Below are 15,709 nucleotides of genomic sequence, written 5' to 3'. Positions count from 1 at the left end.
CCACGATAGCACCACTCTGATGACACCTGCACCTCGTATCTCGTGTTTTTTTGTTGCATTATATGCCTTCTTAATTCATTATCTTGTATTTCCGATGACAATCGCGAACTAGGAAATCTATATGAGACATTTCATGGACCATTGAGCACACCACGACCTCAGTCAAACACCATCTTTTGGCCCTTACTCTCGATGATGGCGCCGGTCAATCTCTGCACCGTCTCCTCTGCGTATTTTCCGCCGGCTCTTTTCCTGTTGGCCCTCTTCTCCTCAGAAGACTTTGGCGTCGAGACTCCCTCGTCGTCGACTTCTCTTATTGCCTCGTCTTGCTGGCCATCGTCATCTGCAGCACGAGTACCCTTCGCGTTCTTTCCAAACCTCTTCTGGTACCGTGTTGCTTTGTCTTCAGCAAACTCCATTCTTAGCTTCCGACCGTTGATCTTTCCGAGCCATATTCTATGTTTGTCTAATCTTGTCCCCGACGACGAGCTCGTCGAGGTCTCTCCAGCCTCTACCCACCCTCGCATGGCTGCCTCGGCGGATGCCAATTGCTCAAATTCTATCCACGCGAAGCCTTTACATTTCCCACTGTCCTCGAATGTAGCCATATGAGTATGAGAAATAGGCCCACATGCTTCGAAATGGCTCTCGAGATCTTCCACTGTCGTATCGAAATCCAGGTTGCCGACAAAGATCCGTTTGCTGGCTGCCTTGGTCTGTACTTCTTCCTGATCCTTTTTACGATCAGGCCTGCCTCCGAAATCTTTTGCATTCTTGATCAGCACTCGCCGTCCTCCTAGGAGACCTTCACTCAACTGGAGTGCTGCACCGAGTGAGTCTTCAGTTGAGAAATCCACGTAGCTGAAGCCTTTATTCATTGCTTTGCCGTGCTTCGGTGGTCCCTGAGGAAGGTGAACTCTTGTGATATGGTCCTGATGAACAAGGCCTTTGGACTTCTCGGTCAAGAATCTGATAAGATCATCCTTGGTCGTGGTGAATGTCAAGTTTCCAATCCAAATTCCGTAAGGCGACCTTTTTGGCGGATCTTGAGACGAGGGTGCTGGCGTCGAAGTTGTTTGTGAACTAGACTCTACCCCTTTTAAGTCGTCCTTTGTCGCCGATTTGACTCTTTTGGCTCTTCGCAGAGCCTTCTTTGATGGTGGCTCCGGGGCATCGACATCAATCTCAATTTCTGCTGCCTCAGCATTTCTCTTGCGACTTTGAATCTCTTCCTGGGATAGTACGGTCTCAACATCAGTAGTGCTCATTGTTATTGTACACTGCTGCAATATCTCTTGCTTATTTTTGTCAAAGAGAATTGATGATCGACCGGCAGATATATGAGAAAAGTCTAGAATTTATTCACGGGAAGTTGAATCGACATTGATTATACCGAAGAATAGCCGGCACTGCGCTCACCCTCACTCTGAGTCTCGTACCATCTACTGTGAACATCCTTTGAACACAATCTATCTCACAAGCCGCTACGAAAGCCTTGACACAATCGCGTCGCAGAGAATTCGTTCCAGTTCAGCAACGCCACAGCCATTCTCACGACATTACAAAGATGTCTACAACAGGTCCTCCGGAGGCCCTCCCTGTGACCGAGCAAGCCAGTCTTCCTGACACTACTGTCGCCTCCAGGAAATCTTACCGGTGAAACGAAATTTCGTGTAGTAATTTGCTAGCTGCTAACACAATGAGACAGGCGCAAGTACCGCAAGATCATGGTCACATTCGAAGAGAAGATGAGGGAGAGCACATCTTTGTTCAAAGAGGAACAACGACTGCAGGACATCTCGCAGCGTTTGACAGAGCAGACCGAGTAAGATGCTTTGAGCAAGTCGTGATCTAGGAGCTAACAGTTAATCACAGTCAACTCCTTCAGTTGTTGACAGAGCTAAATTCTTGCCCTCAAGTGCCTCCACGGCTGCGCTATAACCTCGAATCGTCGTCCAAGCATGATCCTGCCGAAGCACCAGTACTTGGTGCAACGACCGAAGATGAAGGTCATCTCACCCTGCGAAAAGCGAGGAGTCAATTGCAAGCTGGGGAAATCGACCTTGAGCATTATCGAAAGGTGGAAAAGTCGTTACTCAAATCAGAGGCATTCGCTCCAAAGCGATCATACCTGGGACTAGTTGCAGAGACGACTCTGCCTCAGCCCAGGGATAAGGCGAAGCCTGGACCAGAAGCCGCCGCACCAGGATTCCTGTCCGTCGCGCAAGAAGAGCAGTACCTAGACTCTCTAGACGCGTTTCTGGACAACACTACTACAAATCCTCGATCGCACGCAGCCAACGGTCTAGGAAACCGAAATGCAGAGAAAACTACAGAACGGGAACGGGAGATGCAATTAAAGAATCCTGTTTCGGTATACAATTGGCTTCGCAAGCATCAGCCACAGGTATTTCTTCAAGACAATGAACCTGCTACTGAAAAAGCAGCCCGTCCTGCAGGATCAAGAAGCTCTGCCCGCAAGTCAACAAGCAAAGATGTAGTCAAGCAGGAGCAAGATCTGTATGACGAAGATGGGATTGCCTCAGAAGTGGCCTCTTCGGCGCGAGGAAAACGCAAGAGAGATGACGATGGGGGCTATCGTCCAAAGGGAGGCAACTCACGCGGCACCAAACGCAGAAAGGACCCCAAGGAAGATTCTAGTGGTCGAAATAAACGAGTCAAGAAGCTTTCAACAGACGCGAGATAGACGAGAGCCAAGGATGAATTGTTTGAGGTATTTTGCACATGTATTATTATATCAAGGAGCATACGGAAAGGTAGCGGGCGGATGGAATTATCATGTGGCGCCGGGAGAGCCAACGCCTCATGGAGTTCCCCTTGTGATCCGAAGACATGAGCAAACAGTATCATGACCGGCGCGAGAAAATACAGGAGAATTAATTTCATAACAGTCTCTGACTTCATATGCGTAATGTAACGAGATGAGAAAGATTATGTCAGATGCCAGAAATGCCAACTCCCTGCTGCCAGGACCAGCCTGCGGTGTCTGTGGTTTTCGCTCGCTCGCCGGTTTCATAAAAACATCCGGACCTTCGCGTTTTCCTCACCCTTCTCGGCATGTTTAGTGTCTCTCCTCCGACCGACGAATGCATATCCCTTTATGACTTGCAGCATTCAGAACCCTGCACACCTGCTTCCAATCCAACTTCTCTTGATACGCTACCCCTCTTCCTTACCGTGACGCGCCTTTGATCACTTCTTTTCTATCATGTCCTGAATGACACGAGGTCGTCACAGGTCGGGATGGCCGGACTTGAACAGATTGAAGTTCACTCGCGGGTGCGCTGCCTCTGCTGTGTTGCTAGCATTCTGAAGCCTTGTTGCTGACCATGTTCACATAGAACTATCTTGTACGTTGGATCAACGTCAAACAAGAATATACAATCGGCTGGACCATCCTTCCTCAGAAAAAGTCTATCAACTTTGGCTTGTTCAAACACCCCGGGCCTCTGTCAAATCTACATTCCTCCTCAACTTCCCTCGCTCCTCCTTCTCCTAACCCCTCCGCTGTTGACGAGGACAAGCCAGAAATCAATTCCACCGCGATAGAGAAGCTCACTGGGATTGGCCTCAAACAAATCAAGTGGGTGGGAAAATGTGAAGCTGACAGGGTCACCCATGGCAAACATGAAGTACGCCTCGGAGAAGGTGGCAATTACGCGCTTGTATTCGACAACACCTTCTCGAAGAGCATATCAAAGACAGCGACCGTCTTTTTGCTCACCTATCCCACCGCATGCCAGACTCAGATCCAATTTGGCGCGCAACCACAGCAGGGCCAATCTATGGCCTCCGCCATGGCCATTGCTTCCGCTTCGGGACCTTTGTTCAGGAGAAGCCCAAAGTTGAGGGCCAAGGACAAAGAGTCGGTAGACTCTCTTCGACAGACGTCGACGAACCAGTCAGCCAATGGAAGTATTCCGCCTGTCGCAGAAGGGTTGAGGCTGGATTCTTCTTCTATTCATACAGGTGTACTCCAGAAGCGCAGGCGTAAGAAACACCAGGGCTATGCGCGGCGGTTCTTTTGTTTGGACTATACCTCTTCTACACTATCATACTATCGCGATAGAAGCTCTTCTGCTCTAAGAGGTGCTATACCCTTATCATTGGCTGCCATATCGGCGAACTCGAAGTCGCGCGAAATAACCATTGATTCCGGAGCTGAAATATGGCATCTCAAGGCCAATAATGAAGCAGACTTTGAGGCTTGGAAGCGGGCCTTGGAGACGGCCGCTCGAATTATGCTGCAGACTCACACTCCGGGTGATAGACTGCAGATTGACACCGGCAAGGAAGGCTCTGGTGAAGGCGCAAGCAACCTTGATGACCGGGAATGGATTCGATTAGAGACGTTGCTGAGCCGTATCTCGGGTACGAGAGATGCTGTTCGGAGACTTTGTCTGGACACATTGGCGCAAAGCTTGCCTCCCCCTTCACCTCGATTAGGGTCGACTTCTGCAGGTTCTACTCCGACGGATGGGCCACCACTCGACGACTATTTCAAGCAAGATGACCGAAAGCCATTCTGGAAGAGGAAGCCTAGCGCGGCTAACAGCCAAACAAACATATTCAAACGCAGTGTTTCTGCCCAGCTCGCCGTGCCCGCTCCCGGCATCGAACCAGTCTTGCGAAGTGGCTTACCATCTCCGCAAGCACTTCCCAATGGTCACGGCAGACCCCAACTGCCCCACGAAGAAAGCATGCATGACCATTGCAAGGCGGTGTTGCACGACCTGGATTCGGTTGTGAGCGAATTTTCTACCCTCATCACAGAGACCAAGATCCGGAGAACAACACCACCTAAGTCTGCCGTGTCTCGACTGAGTCTTCAATCCGTGGAATCTCAGGAATATTTCGACGCCGAGGACACTTCTCGCGTCCTCAATGTTCATTCCGATACTGACCACGAGGCTACGGATGAGGGTACTGGCGAGGATGAGGATTCAGCCACGAGTAGCGACATTGGTGAAGATTTGTTAGGAGTCGTAAATTGGAAGTCTGGAAGTGTTTCGACATTTCTCCCTCCCCAGTCGAAGACCTTGGCTCCTTTGCCGTTGCCGCCGGTACCGCGTCGAAGTCAGATAGCACCGCCAACTATCATGCCGCCCAGTTTGATCGGCTTTCTCCGGAAAAATGTTGGGAAAGATTTGTCGACGATATCGATGCCAGTGTCTGCAAATGAGCCTTTATCACTGCTTCAGAGGGCGGCGGAGCAGCTAGAATACTCTCAGCTTCTAGATACTGCCGACAAGACGCACGATGTCTTCGAACGATTGATGTACGTCACGGCTTTTGCCGTATCATCCTTGTCGAATTCTCGCGTCAAGGAGAGATCAATACGAAAGCCTTTTAATCCTATGTTGGGCGAGACTTACGAATTGATCCGAGAAGATCGAGGCTTCCGGTTTCTTGGAGAGAAGGTTTCACACCGCCCGGTGCAACTTGCATTCCACGCCGAGTCAAGTCAATGGACATTTACCCAGTCCCCTCTGCCATCACAAAAATTCTGGGGCAAGTCGTCGGAGATTATCACCGAGGGCAAAGCGCGGCTAGTGCTTCATAGTAGCGGCGACACTTATAGCTGGTCTGCAGCCACATGTTTCCTGCGCAACATCATTGCTGGAGAAAAGTACGTCGAGCCGGTTGGAAGTATGACCATCGTCAACGAAAGCTCAGGACACAAGGCGGTGGTATCCTTCAAAGCTAAAGGCATGTTTTCTGGTCGCAGTGAGGATGTTGAGGTGCAGACCTTTGACGAACATGGCCAGGACTTGGCCATCGGACTCAGCGGGACCTGGACCAACGCGCTCCAACTCAAGGAGCCCGGCAAGGTCGCTCGGTCTACGATTTGGTCCGTTGGGCCATTAGTTGACAATGCACCAAAGCATTACGGAATGACACTGTTTGCGGCCCAACTCAACGAGATAACTAAACTCGAACATGGAAAGCTACCGCCAACGGATAGTCGACTCCGACCTGATCAACAAGCCCTGGAACAAGGGGACCATGATAGTGCGGAGAGTTTGAAAAATCAACTTGAGGAGGCACAAAGGGCCCGGCGCAGAGAGATGGAGGGCAACGGTGAATCCTGGGAAGCGCGATGGTTTTCCAAAGTAGAACTTGGAGACGAAGTTGTTTGGAAATTGAAGACTGGCAAAGAAGGCTACTGGGAAGAGCGAGCGCGGGATGAGTGGACTGGAGTGACACCGGTGCTCGAAGTAGGACGATGAGGACGAGACTTGATGGGAGCGAATATCCTCGTATGAATTTGGGCTGTATTTTTTTTTGAACTTGTTAGTACGGATACTCTGTAGAATATTATACTTCCATGTGTTCCCAGTGATCTATGTCCGCGAATGCAGATGTCATGTACGGAGTACGGGGGCTGGGACTGTGTGAACATCCATATCATCTCTTCCAAGCGCTACTAATGCACTATTTTAGAACAACACTACGGAGTACAGAGCGATTAGAGGAGAGGTGTGAGGAGATGGATGCATGCCCAACATCTGGACCGGACTCTGGAGAAGATACCCCGTATTCATGTTTAAATTGGGCGCATGTCTATCACTGTCCCTGCATCTGTCTCCTTGACCCCTACGAGTACTTGGGATATCATACCGAGTATTGACAGGTGCTTTTCTGTGGAGCTCATGGCTGGTAGTCTGAAGCTGCCCACCGAAAAGGTGACTGCTCCAATTGAAAGAGCCTCCAGTCCACGTTCCGCTCTGATTGTAACTTGTACAATATGAGTTAAAGTCGACTTCTTCGTCTCCGTTACCTACATCACCATCCAATCACTTTAATTCACCGGGCCGGACACTCTCCATTCAGCCCGGCTCAACGTTACCGTTAGATTCGATCTTGTTAAAATAAGCGACCACAGGTTTTTTCTTCTTGATGCGGAACTGCCGTTGATGTCATGAATGGTTCATCAACGAGACCAAATCAATTCGCCCTGGATCCTTTCGCGACGGCCCCGTCAAACTATGTACGAGTAGGTCACCTTCACTTCTATCTGACAGGCGCAAACTCATTACCGAGATCGCTCCTCCTGGATCACATAATACTTCGAAACCATCTCTACGTCCGAACTGACCCTCTGCTCACATTTCCATATCCTCCCTGCTACCTAGACATATACACTTCCCGAACTACTAGTACCATATCTGCGAATTCACGTATTTCCAGGTCCACCACACTGAATCTCATCTCTGTGCGCTCTTTCTGCCCGCCAGCTCGATTATCGTGCACTGTCTGCCATCTGGCCCGAGCAACCACGTTTTTCAATTTCTGCTCAAGACCTCACAAACTCTTCAAGCAAAGCTCTCGCCACAACCGCAGAGCCATTTACGGGTATCAGATCGAGTCCGAGGTCATCGAACAGGAGCGAAGTCCCCCAGTTTTGCCAAGTCCATCATTAAGGCACCGATCCGGCGAGGCTCAGATCCATGGTACAACCTTGACGAACCGAACCATCGTCGTAACTTGAGTCATTTTTACAGTTTCTTCTTCTTCTGCAGCATGTCTTTGGTGAAAATTCTCTTCTACACCCGATCAACATCAACAGCCATCGTCCCCATCTTATGACACTGAAATCAAGCGATAAATCGAACATCATACGACCGCCACACCAGCCCAGACCACGTTTGATACACGACTTCAGAGGAACCAAAACTCTCGACTCGAATAACCTTGACAATGGTATTCATGGTCGACATGGATTCCAGTCCTCGTAATCCGATGCTCTTCGATCAGGGCTTGAGCACCCCTCCCACCACACCAACAACGGCGTGGAAAGAAAACTCCAAATCTCAGTTCAGCCATGGATCAGTCCCAGCTTCGGCGATGACTCCTCCTTCGTCGCCGTGGCTAAGCAAATCATCAGCTCCACCCTCTCTCATCACCCCGACACACGAAACACGACGTCCATCGAGCCAACTGAGCCGAAGTACCACAAATGAAGACTTATCACAGGAAACTTCCACTCCGCAATGCCCGTTCGACTTTGAGATCCTCAAGAACGAGCGTGGCCGTGACGCGACTTTTGGAAGTGGCGCCTGGTCCATTGTGTTTAAAGCCAGCACGCATCCCAGAACGTCGACATCTCTCGTTACACCACCCACTTCACCGACCAAATCTCTCCCTGCGGTCGTCGCGGTCAAGAAACCCTGCCGGCGCGACGCCAATGCCATCCTCCGCACTGAGGCCCAGATTCTCTCTTACCTCCATACGGTACCGTGTTCGAACAAATACGTCGTGCCCTTCTACGGCACGACGGGACCCGACGGGTCAACTCTTGTCCTCGACGCCATTCCCTATAGTCTCGAAGACCACATCCGCAAATACGCGTACGAGGCCCGGGAAGAGCTCAAGTCCAGCCTGAGCACCATGCACGAACCCATCCTCGGCAGCGTGTCCCAGTGGCTGGACCTCGCCAACAGCCTCGTCTCGGGCCTCGCTTGGCTGCACAACATCGCATGCGTGGTCCACGGTGACGTCAAGCCCGGAAACGTCCTCCTACGACCTCGCGCGGGCGACTCTGTCGGGTCCGGAACACAGGCGATCGAAGGGTACGAGCCGGTGTATGCGGATTTCAGCTCGTCGACCCGTCTCGACGACGACACCATCACTCCGAACACCCTCGCCGCCGTGACGCGCGAATACACCGCGCCCGAACTCCTGTCGTCCAAGGTCCTTCGCGACCCGAACAGCTGCGCCACGACGAGCAGCGACGTCTTCAGTCTCGCCGTGACGCTCCTCGTGGCGGTGACGGGCGAACTGCACGTGTACGGCGGGAGCGTGTTCCAGCGTCAACTGATGGCGACACAGGGTTGGCTCGTGCTGAGCCACGTGCGCAACGGCGAGCAGGGGAGTAGGGTACCCATGGGCGGCGTGGTGGAAAAGGTCCTGGAACGCGCGGTCCTCAAGGACGACCTCGAGAGAGTGAATGCTTTGGAGTGGTTGGAAATCGTGGAGCAGACCAAGACGAAGACGAAAACGACGAAGAAGAAGCATGACTTTCGATGAGATTTTACTTTGCTCCCCGTACGGAGTGAGCGGAAGTGGAAATGGAAGTGTGTATGACCAATTAGCGAGGTGCCTGTTCCTTTATGGTTCTTTTGTTTTCTTTGATTGCGCTCAATGGCACGAACACGAAACGAGCGACGAATTTTCTCTTCTTTTCTTTTTTTTCCTCTTGAGAGTTTGCTTCAAGTGTCTGTTTTTGGGGGGTTCTGGATAATTCGATAGCCGGGGCGAAACACCCATGATTCAATTAGCAAAGAACAGGGTATGGTCGGGAATCAATGGTACTACTTATGGTAGTTGTGTATGGAAACACGGGTATCAGTGGGAATGAATTTCGGACATGAAACAACACGATGAACACATATGGACACGTAGCAACCAAGTTGTCTTATCTCCATTGTCTTGAAGTCCCTCGATGGTCTCGTCTAGTTCTATCGTGTCCTGACCATCTTGGCTTCTCGGTCGCTGTGTAGTGGTGTGTGTGCTGGTTTCGTGTCCCAAGTTTGCGATGGTGCCCATTCATACTCTCTCAACTCGACGTGATGAGCAAGAAACCCCCCTTTCGAAGCTTGAAAGCCGTCAAGTTTCCATTCGTCACCTGCTGCAATACTCTGTCTGGCTAAAGGCTGTGCATGTAGGGAGACAACCCTTCCGGGGCGTGGTGGGGGGGCCGCGCCTGTAGGAACATGTGCTTTTTGAAGAACAGGCCGGCTACTGGGGTCCGAGATGGTAGGACGTTGTTCTTCACTCCGAACAGCAACTATGACGTTGGGGGAGTCCATAACTAGTATAAACCGGGTGGGTTGACACTTTGGTGAGTTCTGACCCATTGCAGCAGTTATTCAGTAATGACAAGAAGGGTCGGATACCTTGTTTGCGTTGTCTGGTAACCTTGTAACTCTTGTAATCGAAATATGAACCAAAAATACCAACTGCCAGCGACAACAAGGCGAGGATGGTGGCTATGGCGTCGGCAACCCCAAAAGAAGGACTCGGGTTGGCATCGAGGCATTGAAGGGCGGTGTTGTTCATGGTCATGTTCAAAGAGCTGGGATCGGAAAAGGAGTGCGAGATTTTGATCATACCAGGAAAAGTGTTTTCACAGTCGTAGATATTCGTACCTAGGGAGAGTGGTTTGTGTATATACACAGACTCTGGTATATAACATGATGGTAGTTTTGAGGAACATCATATCGATCAAATCAACATGGATGTTGGGATGTAATGAGATGTATAGTAGTTCTGAGAGAACATGGTGAGTTCAAATTTGGTTCTCTTAATGGATACAGGATAGCATAGCATGACCATCTCAACGTTGTTTCTTCCAAGGATATCAGGTTGGGGGCAATGCATAATGATAGTAGTTTTGAAAAAGCGACACGGTCAATATCAATCAATACGAGTGACGCAGCCAGGTAAATAGTAGTTTTGTACCCTTATTCTATTTCCAGTTAGTCACATTGTGACACCGCCTTCGCCCCTGCTGGTGAGGCTTGGATATTAAGTAGTTTTGTAGACGCCAGAACTCCCGACACAGCCTGAGAACATCACAGTAGTGACCTGCAGGTTGGCAGGGTACGAGTACAGGTAAATATATGATTGGACCTGCCACAGAGCCAGACAGCGGCCTTCATGCTGCGTGTTCCCTTTCATGATGCCCAATGGAAGAATTTGGTTTGGAAGGCAAGTCAGCATCGCGCCTTTTTTGTTGGCTGTTTTTCTTTCCATTACTAGTTCATCGCTCCGTTCAGAATTTCTCGGGTGATTTACTTTCTCGTACTCTTTGCGCAATCTTTGCGCAACGCCATACGACCTTGATGGCGTCTTGCAAGACCCAAGGGAGTATTTTAGTCTGGACGAGGCTGCAAACGAACCCAACCGTATTCCAGTGGCCCATGACACCGTCGTGAATGAGGACTGTGTCGAGACCGCATTTTGGTAGTACAACCCCCGAGACCCCATACTGGTTGAGTGAGTAATCTACTAGGTAGTTACCTGATGATTGAGCATTCAGAACTAAACATATGATTGCTACCTTGGGGTATCCAACCGCATACATTCCAAAAATTGAACGTTGACCCGTGCATCCCGTATTCCTTTTTCTCAATTCTGTGTGTGAAATCAACATTTCTTCAGTACTGACCCCTTGGGTATCATCACCATCATCCCACAACCGCGCGCATTACTCTTTTTTTTTGGGTTTTGTTGTCTGCGAGAGATATTGGTTGAATTCTTCGGTACTGCAGCACCACCGGGGTATCATTATTACCATTACTGTTGTTTGTTACTCCTCCGTATTATCCCACAAAATCCCTCCTCTCCACCGCACCTCCCATGCTCTCACAAAACTCGCCCAACCTCTGACCCCACTCGACCATTCGTTCCTCGATGTATTTCGCAAAGTCCTTCTTCACCTTTTTCGCCAACAGACCCCTCTGGGCCTCCCAGTCCCAATACTCGCACTGTTCGGTGCCGTCGCCACTGATGATGGGCCGGATCTCGTGTACCCGCTGGGCCTGGAGCAGGAACCGGGGGAAGGCCTTGGGAGGGTTGTAGGCGTTCTCCATGGCCCAGACCAACCGGTACACCCCCGACTTGGAGACGGTGTGGGTCTGGATCCGCGTGATGTCGTTACCCAAGGCACTGTTGTCGTCGGTGGTGGGGTCGTCGGGCCGAGACACCTCGGTCACGACCATGTTGGTCTGGCGAACCTCGGGGCTCCTGGGGAGCTTCATCTTGACGCAAAAGGTCATCTTGGTGCCGAGTTGGATGCGGACGCTGGGCTCGCCGTACAGGGCGTTGATGTTGAGTTGACGCCGGGACGAAGAGCTCTTGCGGCGGGCCGCGGCGTCCTTGGTGTTGTGCGACACCGCGAGCGCCGTCGAGGCCGTGTTGCGTGGCGCGGGCATCAGTACGGCAGGGTTGTTGGGCGATTCGACCATGACGGCGGCGTTGTTGTTGCTGTTATTGGGGTTTTCGCCGGCCGCCAGGGACGCCTTGCGGGCTTCTTGAGCCGCTTGGTATTTTTGGGCCCCCGAGAGACCATTTGTCGTTGTAGCCGTTGTCGTGGTGGTGGTGGTGTCTGGTTGGGCTAATGGTGACGAGGTCGCTTCGAAACTCTGTCGATTGGATTGCCCCGACAGGCGGCCGGCGTTGCTCGCGAGGCGCTGGCGTATGACGGGGGGGAATAGGTGGCCGTCGGAGCTCCTCCTCCCAATGCCTTCTTCCTGAGACTCGATCACTTCGCGGGCCAGGCTGCCGCGTCGGGAGGCCTGTTGTTGAGGAGTCATGGCAGCCGCACCGTCTGTAATTTCAGAGTCGTAGCTGACGGCGATGGAGGTGTTGCGCACCAGTTCCTCGATCTCGGCGAGGGTAGCGTCGTCCTCGTCGTCGGGTTGGGAGATTATCGTCACACGGGGAACCCAGCGGTTCCAGTCCTTCCACGTTTCGGTGTTGCGTAGAGTCCGAAACACCAGCGACGCAGGTGCATTGATACGCGTACACGCTGAACAGTAAAACGTCGCCTCTGACATGGGGATGTCTGGGGTCGAAAAGTCGGTTTTGGTAGTCATCTTGCTTTGTGTTGGGTTGTGCGACGCCGTTTCGTTTTGTTCCGTGATGGATCGGTGCGACGGTTGTATAATTATGGCCCGATGTTTGAGGTATATATACCTAGGTAGTTTTGCAAGTGCATGCAATCAAAAGGCGTCTTACTATGGTCGCGCTCCGGTGGAGACTATGCTGAAATCCTTGAAGAGGCAGCTCGATGTTCCAGTACTGCACGTGTCCAGGGTCTTGTTTGCGTCAGAGGTCAGACACATCAGATCGTCCACGGATCTGGCCATTCAACGACACCGTCCAATTTCAGTGGCCACTCCTGTATGAATGACAGGGTTGTTGAGCAGAGTGAAAATTTGTATGCGGCTGGAGAGGCAAAAAAAAATCTCGGTAGTAGGCTACAGTGTAGTAGTCTTCCAAGGGCAGAGAGAAACCAAACGTGATAGGCTGGAAGCAGCTTTTCGCTTTTTTTGTGTCCCTCCCCCTGCAATGAAATGAACGAAATTCAAGTCTAGCACATGACTCAGATCGATTCGTTACCTAAGTTATTTAGTCTGATGCACCGGCTCATGCGAGCCATACGCGTTCCAGGCGATAGGGTGGTATTGCCGGTGTGGACACAATGTGAAAAGACGGAGACGGTGCCCTTGACTGACAGGGCCACAGGCGATTGAAGAGCAAGAGACTGAATGATGCTGGTGATATGTATTTGTAGGAGAGAAGTCGTCGTAAAAGAATTGATTGAAGAATGACGAGACAGTAATGAGTGTTAACGAGTTTATGAGTAACGAGTAGTCAGCGAGGAGAAAAAAGAACGGAGATCTCGAAAAAAAAAGTGCGGGAAAAATGTGGGGGATGATGCTTCGTCAAAAAACACACACAATGATGTATTCGGGATGGAGGCCTCAACCATTCTTAGGTAACCAAATACCTACAATACATATTTTTATTTACCAAAAAAGAGAGGCAATTCCTGCCGAGATGCCAGTGTATCAAAAATAACCTTGCGCAATCCATCACAATATCGGTCAGTGTTGTCGTTCGCTATTTCATCTGGCAAAGTCTGCTTTTTTAATTACATCCTTTCAGTGGGATTATACTGTCTCGAGTGTGCTCCGGTGTGAAAATAGTGTAATGGGAGACGTATCTTTTTATCTCTCTGGGGAATGAACTCGGAGGACTTCTTCATTGTCTATCGGAAGTCCAAGGTAACCCCTCTGACCAGGACTAATCGTTTCCGTTTACTTCCTGGTGCCTGTCGACAAGGCAGGTATCATCCGCGCCACCCTATGACTCCTGCTGCTCCATGACCCTCACACAAACCGCAATCTCCCATGTTCATGTCCATCACGGCATTCCTGTGGACATTCTGCTCTCGAGCGCAGAGCGCCCTTCCCCTTTCCTTCCGCACTTTGTATTGGTGCGTTGGGCCGAGGCTGTTGAAGAGAAAGCCACACAGCGGCCATACGTATGTCGCAACTGCGCACACAACCCAACCTCAGCGAAGACCGAGCAACACAGAGAGGAGCGGAGCAATGGGCATCTTGTCGATAGGTCTTTTAACTTTTGGAATGCCTCTATCCATTTTTTGGAAGAAAGTCCATTGGAGGGATTCGCTTCGAATTTCGCGCGTCTTTGAGAATCAAACAAAGCTGTCACGAGCAGCCTCAATGCTTCGCTGAGCGGTGCAGACCAGAGCTCGAAAGGTTGTAAGTCGGTAATATTGTGATTTGAAAGGTCATGGGACTCCTTGTTGATATGGAAACGTCGTCATTCATCGAATAACCATGGGTATCATAGACAAGTCAAGAACACTCTACTTTCGCGCTTGTTCTCGTTCCACCTCATACATAAAGTCAAAGTAGGATTTATCGAAGACGTGCATCCGTACGTATCCGTCCTCACCACCACTTGCGTATGCAGTGCCATGAGGATGAACAGCAATAGTGTTCAGGGGACCGAAGTGACCTCTGACACGACCGATTTCGTCTTCGAAAATCTTGTGGTAGAATCGAGCCTCGAACTTGCCTTGCCGAGCAGAGGTTGTCGTGACATCCATTGCCGCTTGACCACCTCCGAGGATCACAAAGTCCTTCTTGGATGTGATGGCGGCCGTGTTGAGAGGTGTGTCAGCAACATATGTTTTTAAAACGCTCAAGTCTCTTGTCGATAAGATCTGAAGTGGATTAGTGATGGTCAAAGCAGATGGCAGGCGAGTACAAACCCTGGCAGTTTTGTCTTTACCCGCAGTGATAAAGTACGTCCGGTCAGGGGAGAATTGTAGGTCGTTGATGGCAGTGTCGTATTCATGGGCTTCCACGCTCATGAGGTTTTCTCCAGTCTGTGGTGAGGATTAGTTTTGGAATATTTCCCTTCTAGATGACCCGCATACCTTTGCATCCCACTGAGTGACAGTTCCATCTTCATGACCGGAGATAATGTATTTGTCGAGGTAGCTCCAGCCTGCAACGGTGGCTTTGCTGTCTTCGCAGGTGATTCTCAAACTGTGCTCATTCGTCTGGTCCGTCAAGTCGTCTCCATATCGAACGTCGTAGACTACGATCGTTCCCAGGTAACCCATTCGCTTTTCTGTGACTCCCAAAAGTTGTTTTCCGTCCTCACTAAACTCGACTCTCTTGACGGCCGTGGGGAATTCCCACGTCTTGACATTTTCACCCGTTCGGACGTTCCATAAGCGGATGGTGTTATCGGCAGATCCGGAGGCAAGAAGTTCGCAGTTGGGAGACACATCGACTGTCCAGATGGCACCCTGGTGTCCGGTGTATGTTCCTAGTCGCTCGCCGTTACTCGTAAACCAAGCACAGATGACCTTGTCTTTCGAGACTGAAAACAATAAATCGCCATCTGGATTGTATCTGATCTGATTGAGGGACCGTTCCTGCGTTTCCCGTTAGCAAGATTTCTAGATTGAAATTTTGTTTTGAGCAGAACACACATGTCCCTGGAGAAGGGTTGGCCTCATTGTGGTTGAAAATTATGTTGCTCTGAATGACGGTACGGAGTATTCTGAAACAAATCGAGAAATCTATATCCTCGAGAGTCTGCAATGGTGGGAAGTCTGGTGTGCTGTTCGTTGTCC

The 15,709-nt window shown here is 50.6% G+C and overlaps 6 protein-coding genes across 7 annotated transcripts; 3 read left to right on the top strand and 3 right to left on the bottom strand.

Annotated features, from left to right (window-relative positions):
- Window positions 1–44: 44 nt before the first annotated feature.
- Window positions 45–1,324, bottom strand: PV06_04762 (uncharacterized protein). Its single transcript, XM_016405694.1, has one exon. It carries the CDS (start codon window positions 1,266–1,268, stop codon window positions 159–161), a length of 1,110 nt encoding a protein of 369 aa, XP_016263900.1. The 5' UTR covers window positions 1,269–1,324; the 3' UTR covers window positions 45–158.
- On the top strand, window positions 1,317–2,985 carry PV06_04761. Of its 2 annotated transcripts, XM_016405692.1 has the most exons (3): window positions 1,317–1,656; window positions 1,709–1,825; window positions 1,876–2,985. In XM_016405692.1, the coding sequence occupies exons 1-3, from the start codon at window positions 1,568–1,570 to the stop codon at window positions 2,705–2,707; spliced, it is 1,038 nt and encodes a 345-aa protein (XP_016263898.1). In that variant the 5' UTR covers window positions 1,317–1,567; the 3' UTR covers window positions 2,708–2,985. The 2 variants fall into 2 exon arrangements, with proteins under 2 accessions (XP_016263898.1, XP_016263899.1); XM_016405693.1 differs by having other exon boundaries at window positions 1,317–1,825.
- A 279-nt stretch (window positions 2,986–3,264) lies between these two features.
- PV06_04760 (uncharacterized protein) lies at window positions 3,265–6,251 on the top strand (the record flags this gene model as incomplete). The annotated part of the gene is made up of 2 exons (XM_016405691.1): window positions 3,265–3,300; window positions 3,363–6,251. The coding sequence occupies 2 exons, from the start codon at window positions 3,265–3,267 to the stop codon at window positions 6,249–6,251; spliced, it is 2,925 nt and encodes a 974-aa protein (XP_016263897.1).
- A 1,489-nt stretch (window positions 6,252–7,740) lies between these two features.
- Window positions 7,741–9,051, top strand: PV06_04759 (uncharacterized protein; the record flags this gene model as incomplete). The annotated part of the gene is made up of 1 exon (XM_016405690.1): window positions 7,741–9,051. The coding sequence occupies one exon, from the start codon at window positions 7,741–7,743 to the stop codon at window positions 9,049–9,051; it is 1,311 nt and encodes a 436-aa protein (XP_016263896.1).
- Window positions 9,052–11,129: 2,078 nt separating this feature from the next.
- Window positions 11,130–13,243, bottom strand: PV06_04758 (uncharacterized protein). Its single transcript, XM_016405689.1, has one exon. The coding sequence runs from the start codon at window positions 12,621–12,623 to the stop codon at window positions 11,349–11,351; it is 1,275 nt and encodes a 424-aa protein (XP_016263895.1). The 5' UTR covers window positions 12,624–13,243; the 3' UTR covers window positions 11,130–11,348.
- Window positions 13,244–13,584: 341 nt separating this feature from the next.
- On the bottom strand, window positions 13,585–15,699 carry PV06_04757 (eukaryotic translation initiation factor 3 subunit I). The gene is made up of 4 exons (XM_016405688.1): window positions 15,566–15,699; window positions 15,002–15,508; window positions 14,834–14,950; window positions 13,585–14,785 (listed from the first exon to the last, which is right to left on the bottom strand). The coding sequence occupies exons 1-4, from the start codon at window positions 15,590–15,592 to the stop codon at window positions 14,426–14,428; spliced, it is 1,011 nt and encodes a 336-aa protein (XP_016263894.1). The 5' UTR covers window positions 15,593–15,699; the 3' UTR covers window positions 13,585–14,425.
- Window positions 15,700–15,709: the final 10 nt, after the last annotated feature.

Source organism: Exophiala oligosperma (genome assembly GCF_000835515.1).
Source record: "Exophiala oligosperma strain CBS 72588 unplaced genomic scaffold supercont1.4, whole genome shotgun sequence".
Classification (NCBI taxonomy): Eukaryota; Fungi; Ascomycota; class Eurotiomycetes; order Chaetothyriales; family Herpotrichiellaceae; genus Exophiala; species Exophiala oligosperma.
This window is presented reverse-complemented; position numbering and strand designations above follow the sequence as displayed.

What these genes read in the sequence shown, in the direction of transcription:
- PV06_04758 (XM_016405689.1), bottom strand. Translation starts at nt 12,623, where the DNA reads ATGACTACCAAAACCGACTTTTCGACCCCAGACATCCCCATGTCAGAG.
- PV06_04757 (XM_016405688.1), bottom strand. Translation starts at nt 15,592, where the DNA reads ATGAGGCCAACCCTTCTCCAGGGACAT. An exon ending in CAACCCTTCTCCAGGGACAT is followed by an intron (nt 15,509 to 15,565) that starts GTGTGTTCTGCT and finishes CGGGAAACGCAG; the next exon opens with GAACGGTCCCTCAATCAGAT. An exon ending in GTAAAGACAAAACTGCCAGG is followed by an intron (nt 14,786 to 14,833) that starts GTTTGTACTCGC and finishes AATCCACTTCAG; the next exon opens with ATCTTATCGACAAGAGACTT.
- PV06_04761 (XM_016405692.1), top strand. Translation starts at nt 1,568, where the DNA reads ATGTCTACAACAGGTCCTCCGGAGGCCCTCCCTGTGACCGAGCAAGCC. An exon ending in GCCTCCAGGAAATCTTACCG is followed by an intron (nt 1,657 to 1,708) that starts GTGAAACGAAAT and finishes ACAATGAGACAG; the next exon opens with GCGCAAGTACCGCAAGATCA. An exon ending in CGTTTGACAGAGCAGACCGA is followed by an intron (nt 1,826 to 1,875) that starts GTAAGATGCTTT and finishes AGTTAATCACAG; the next exon opens with TCAACTCCTTCAGTTGTTGA.
- PV06_04762 (XM_016405694.1), bottom strand. Translation starts at nt 1,268, where the DNA reads ATGAGCACTACTGATGTTGAGACCGTACTATCCCAGGAAGAGATTCAA.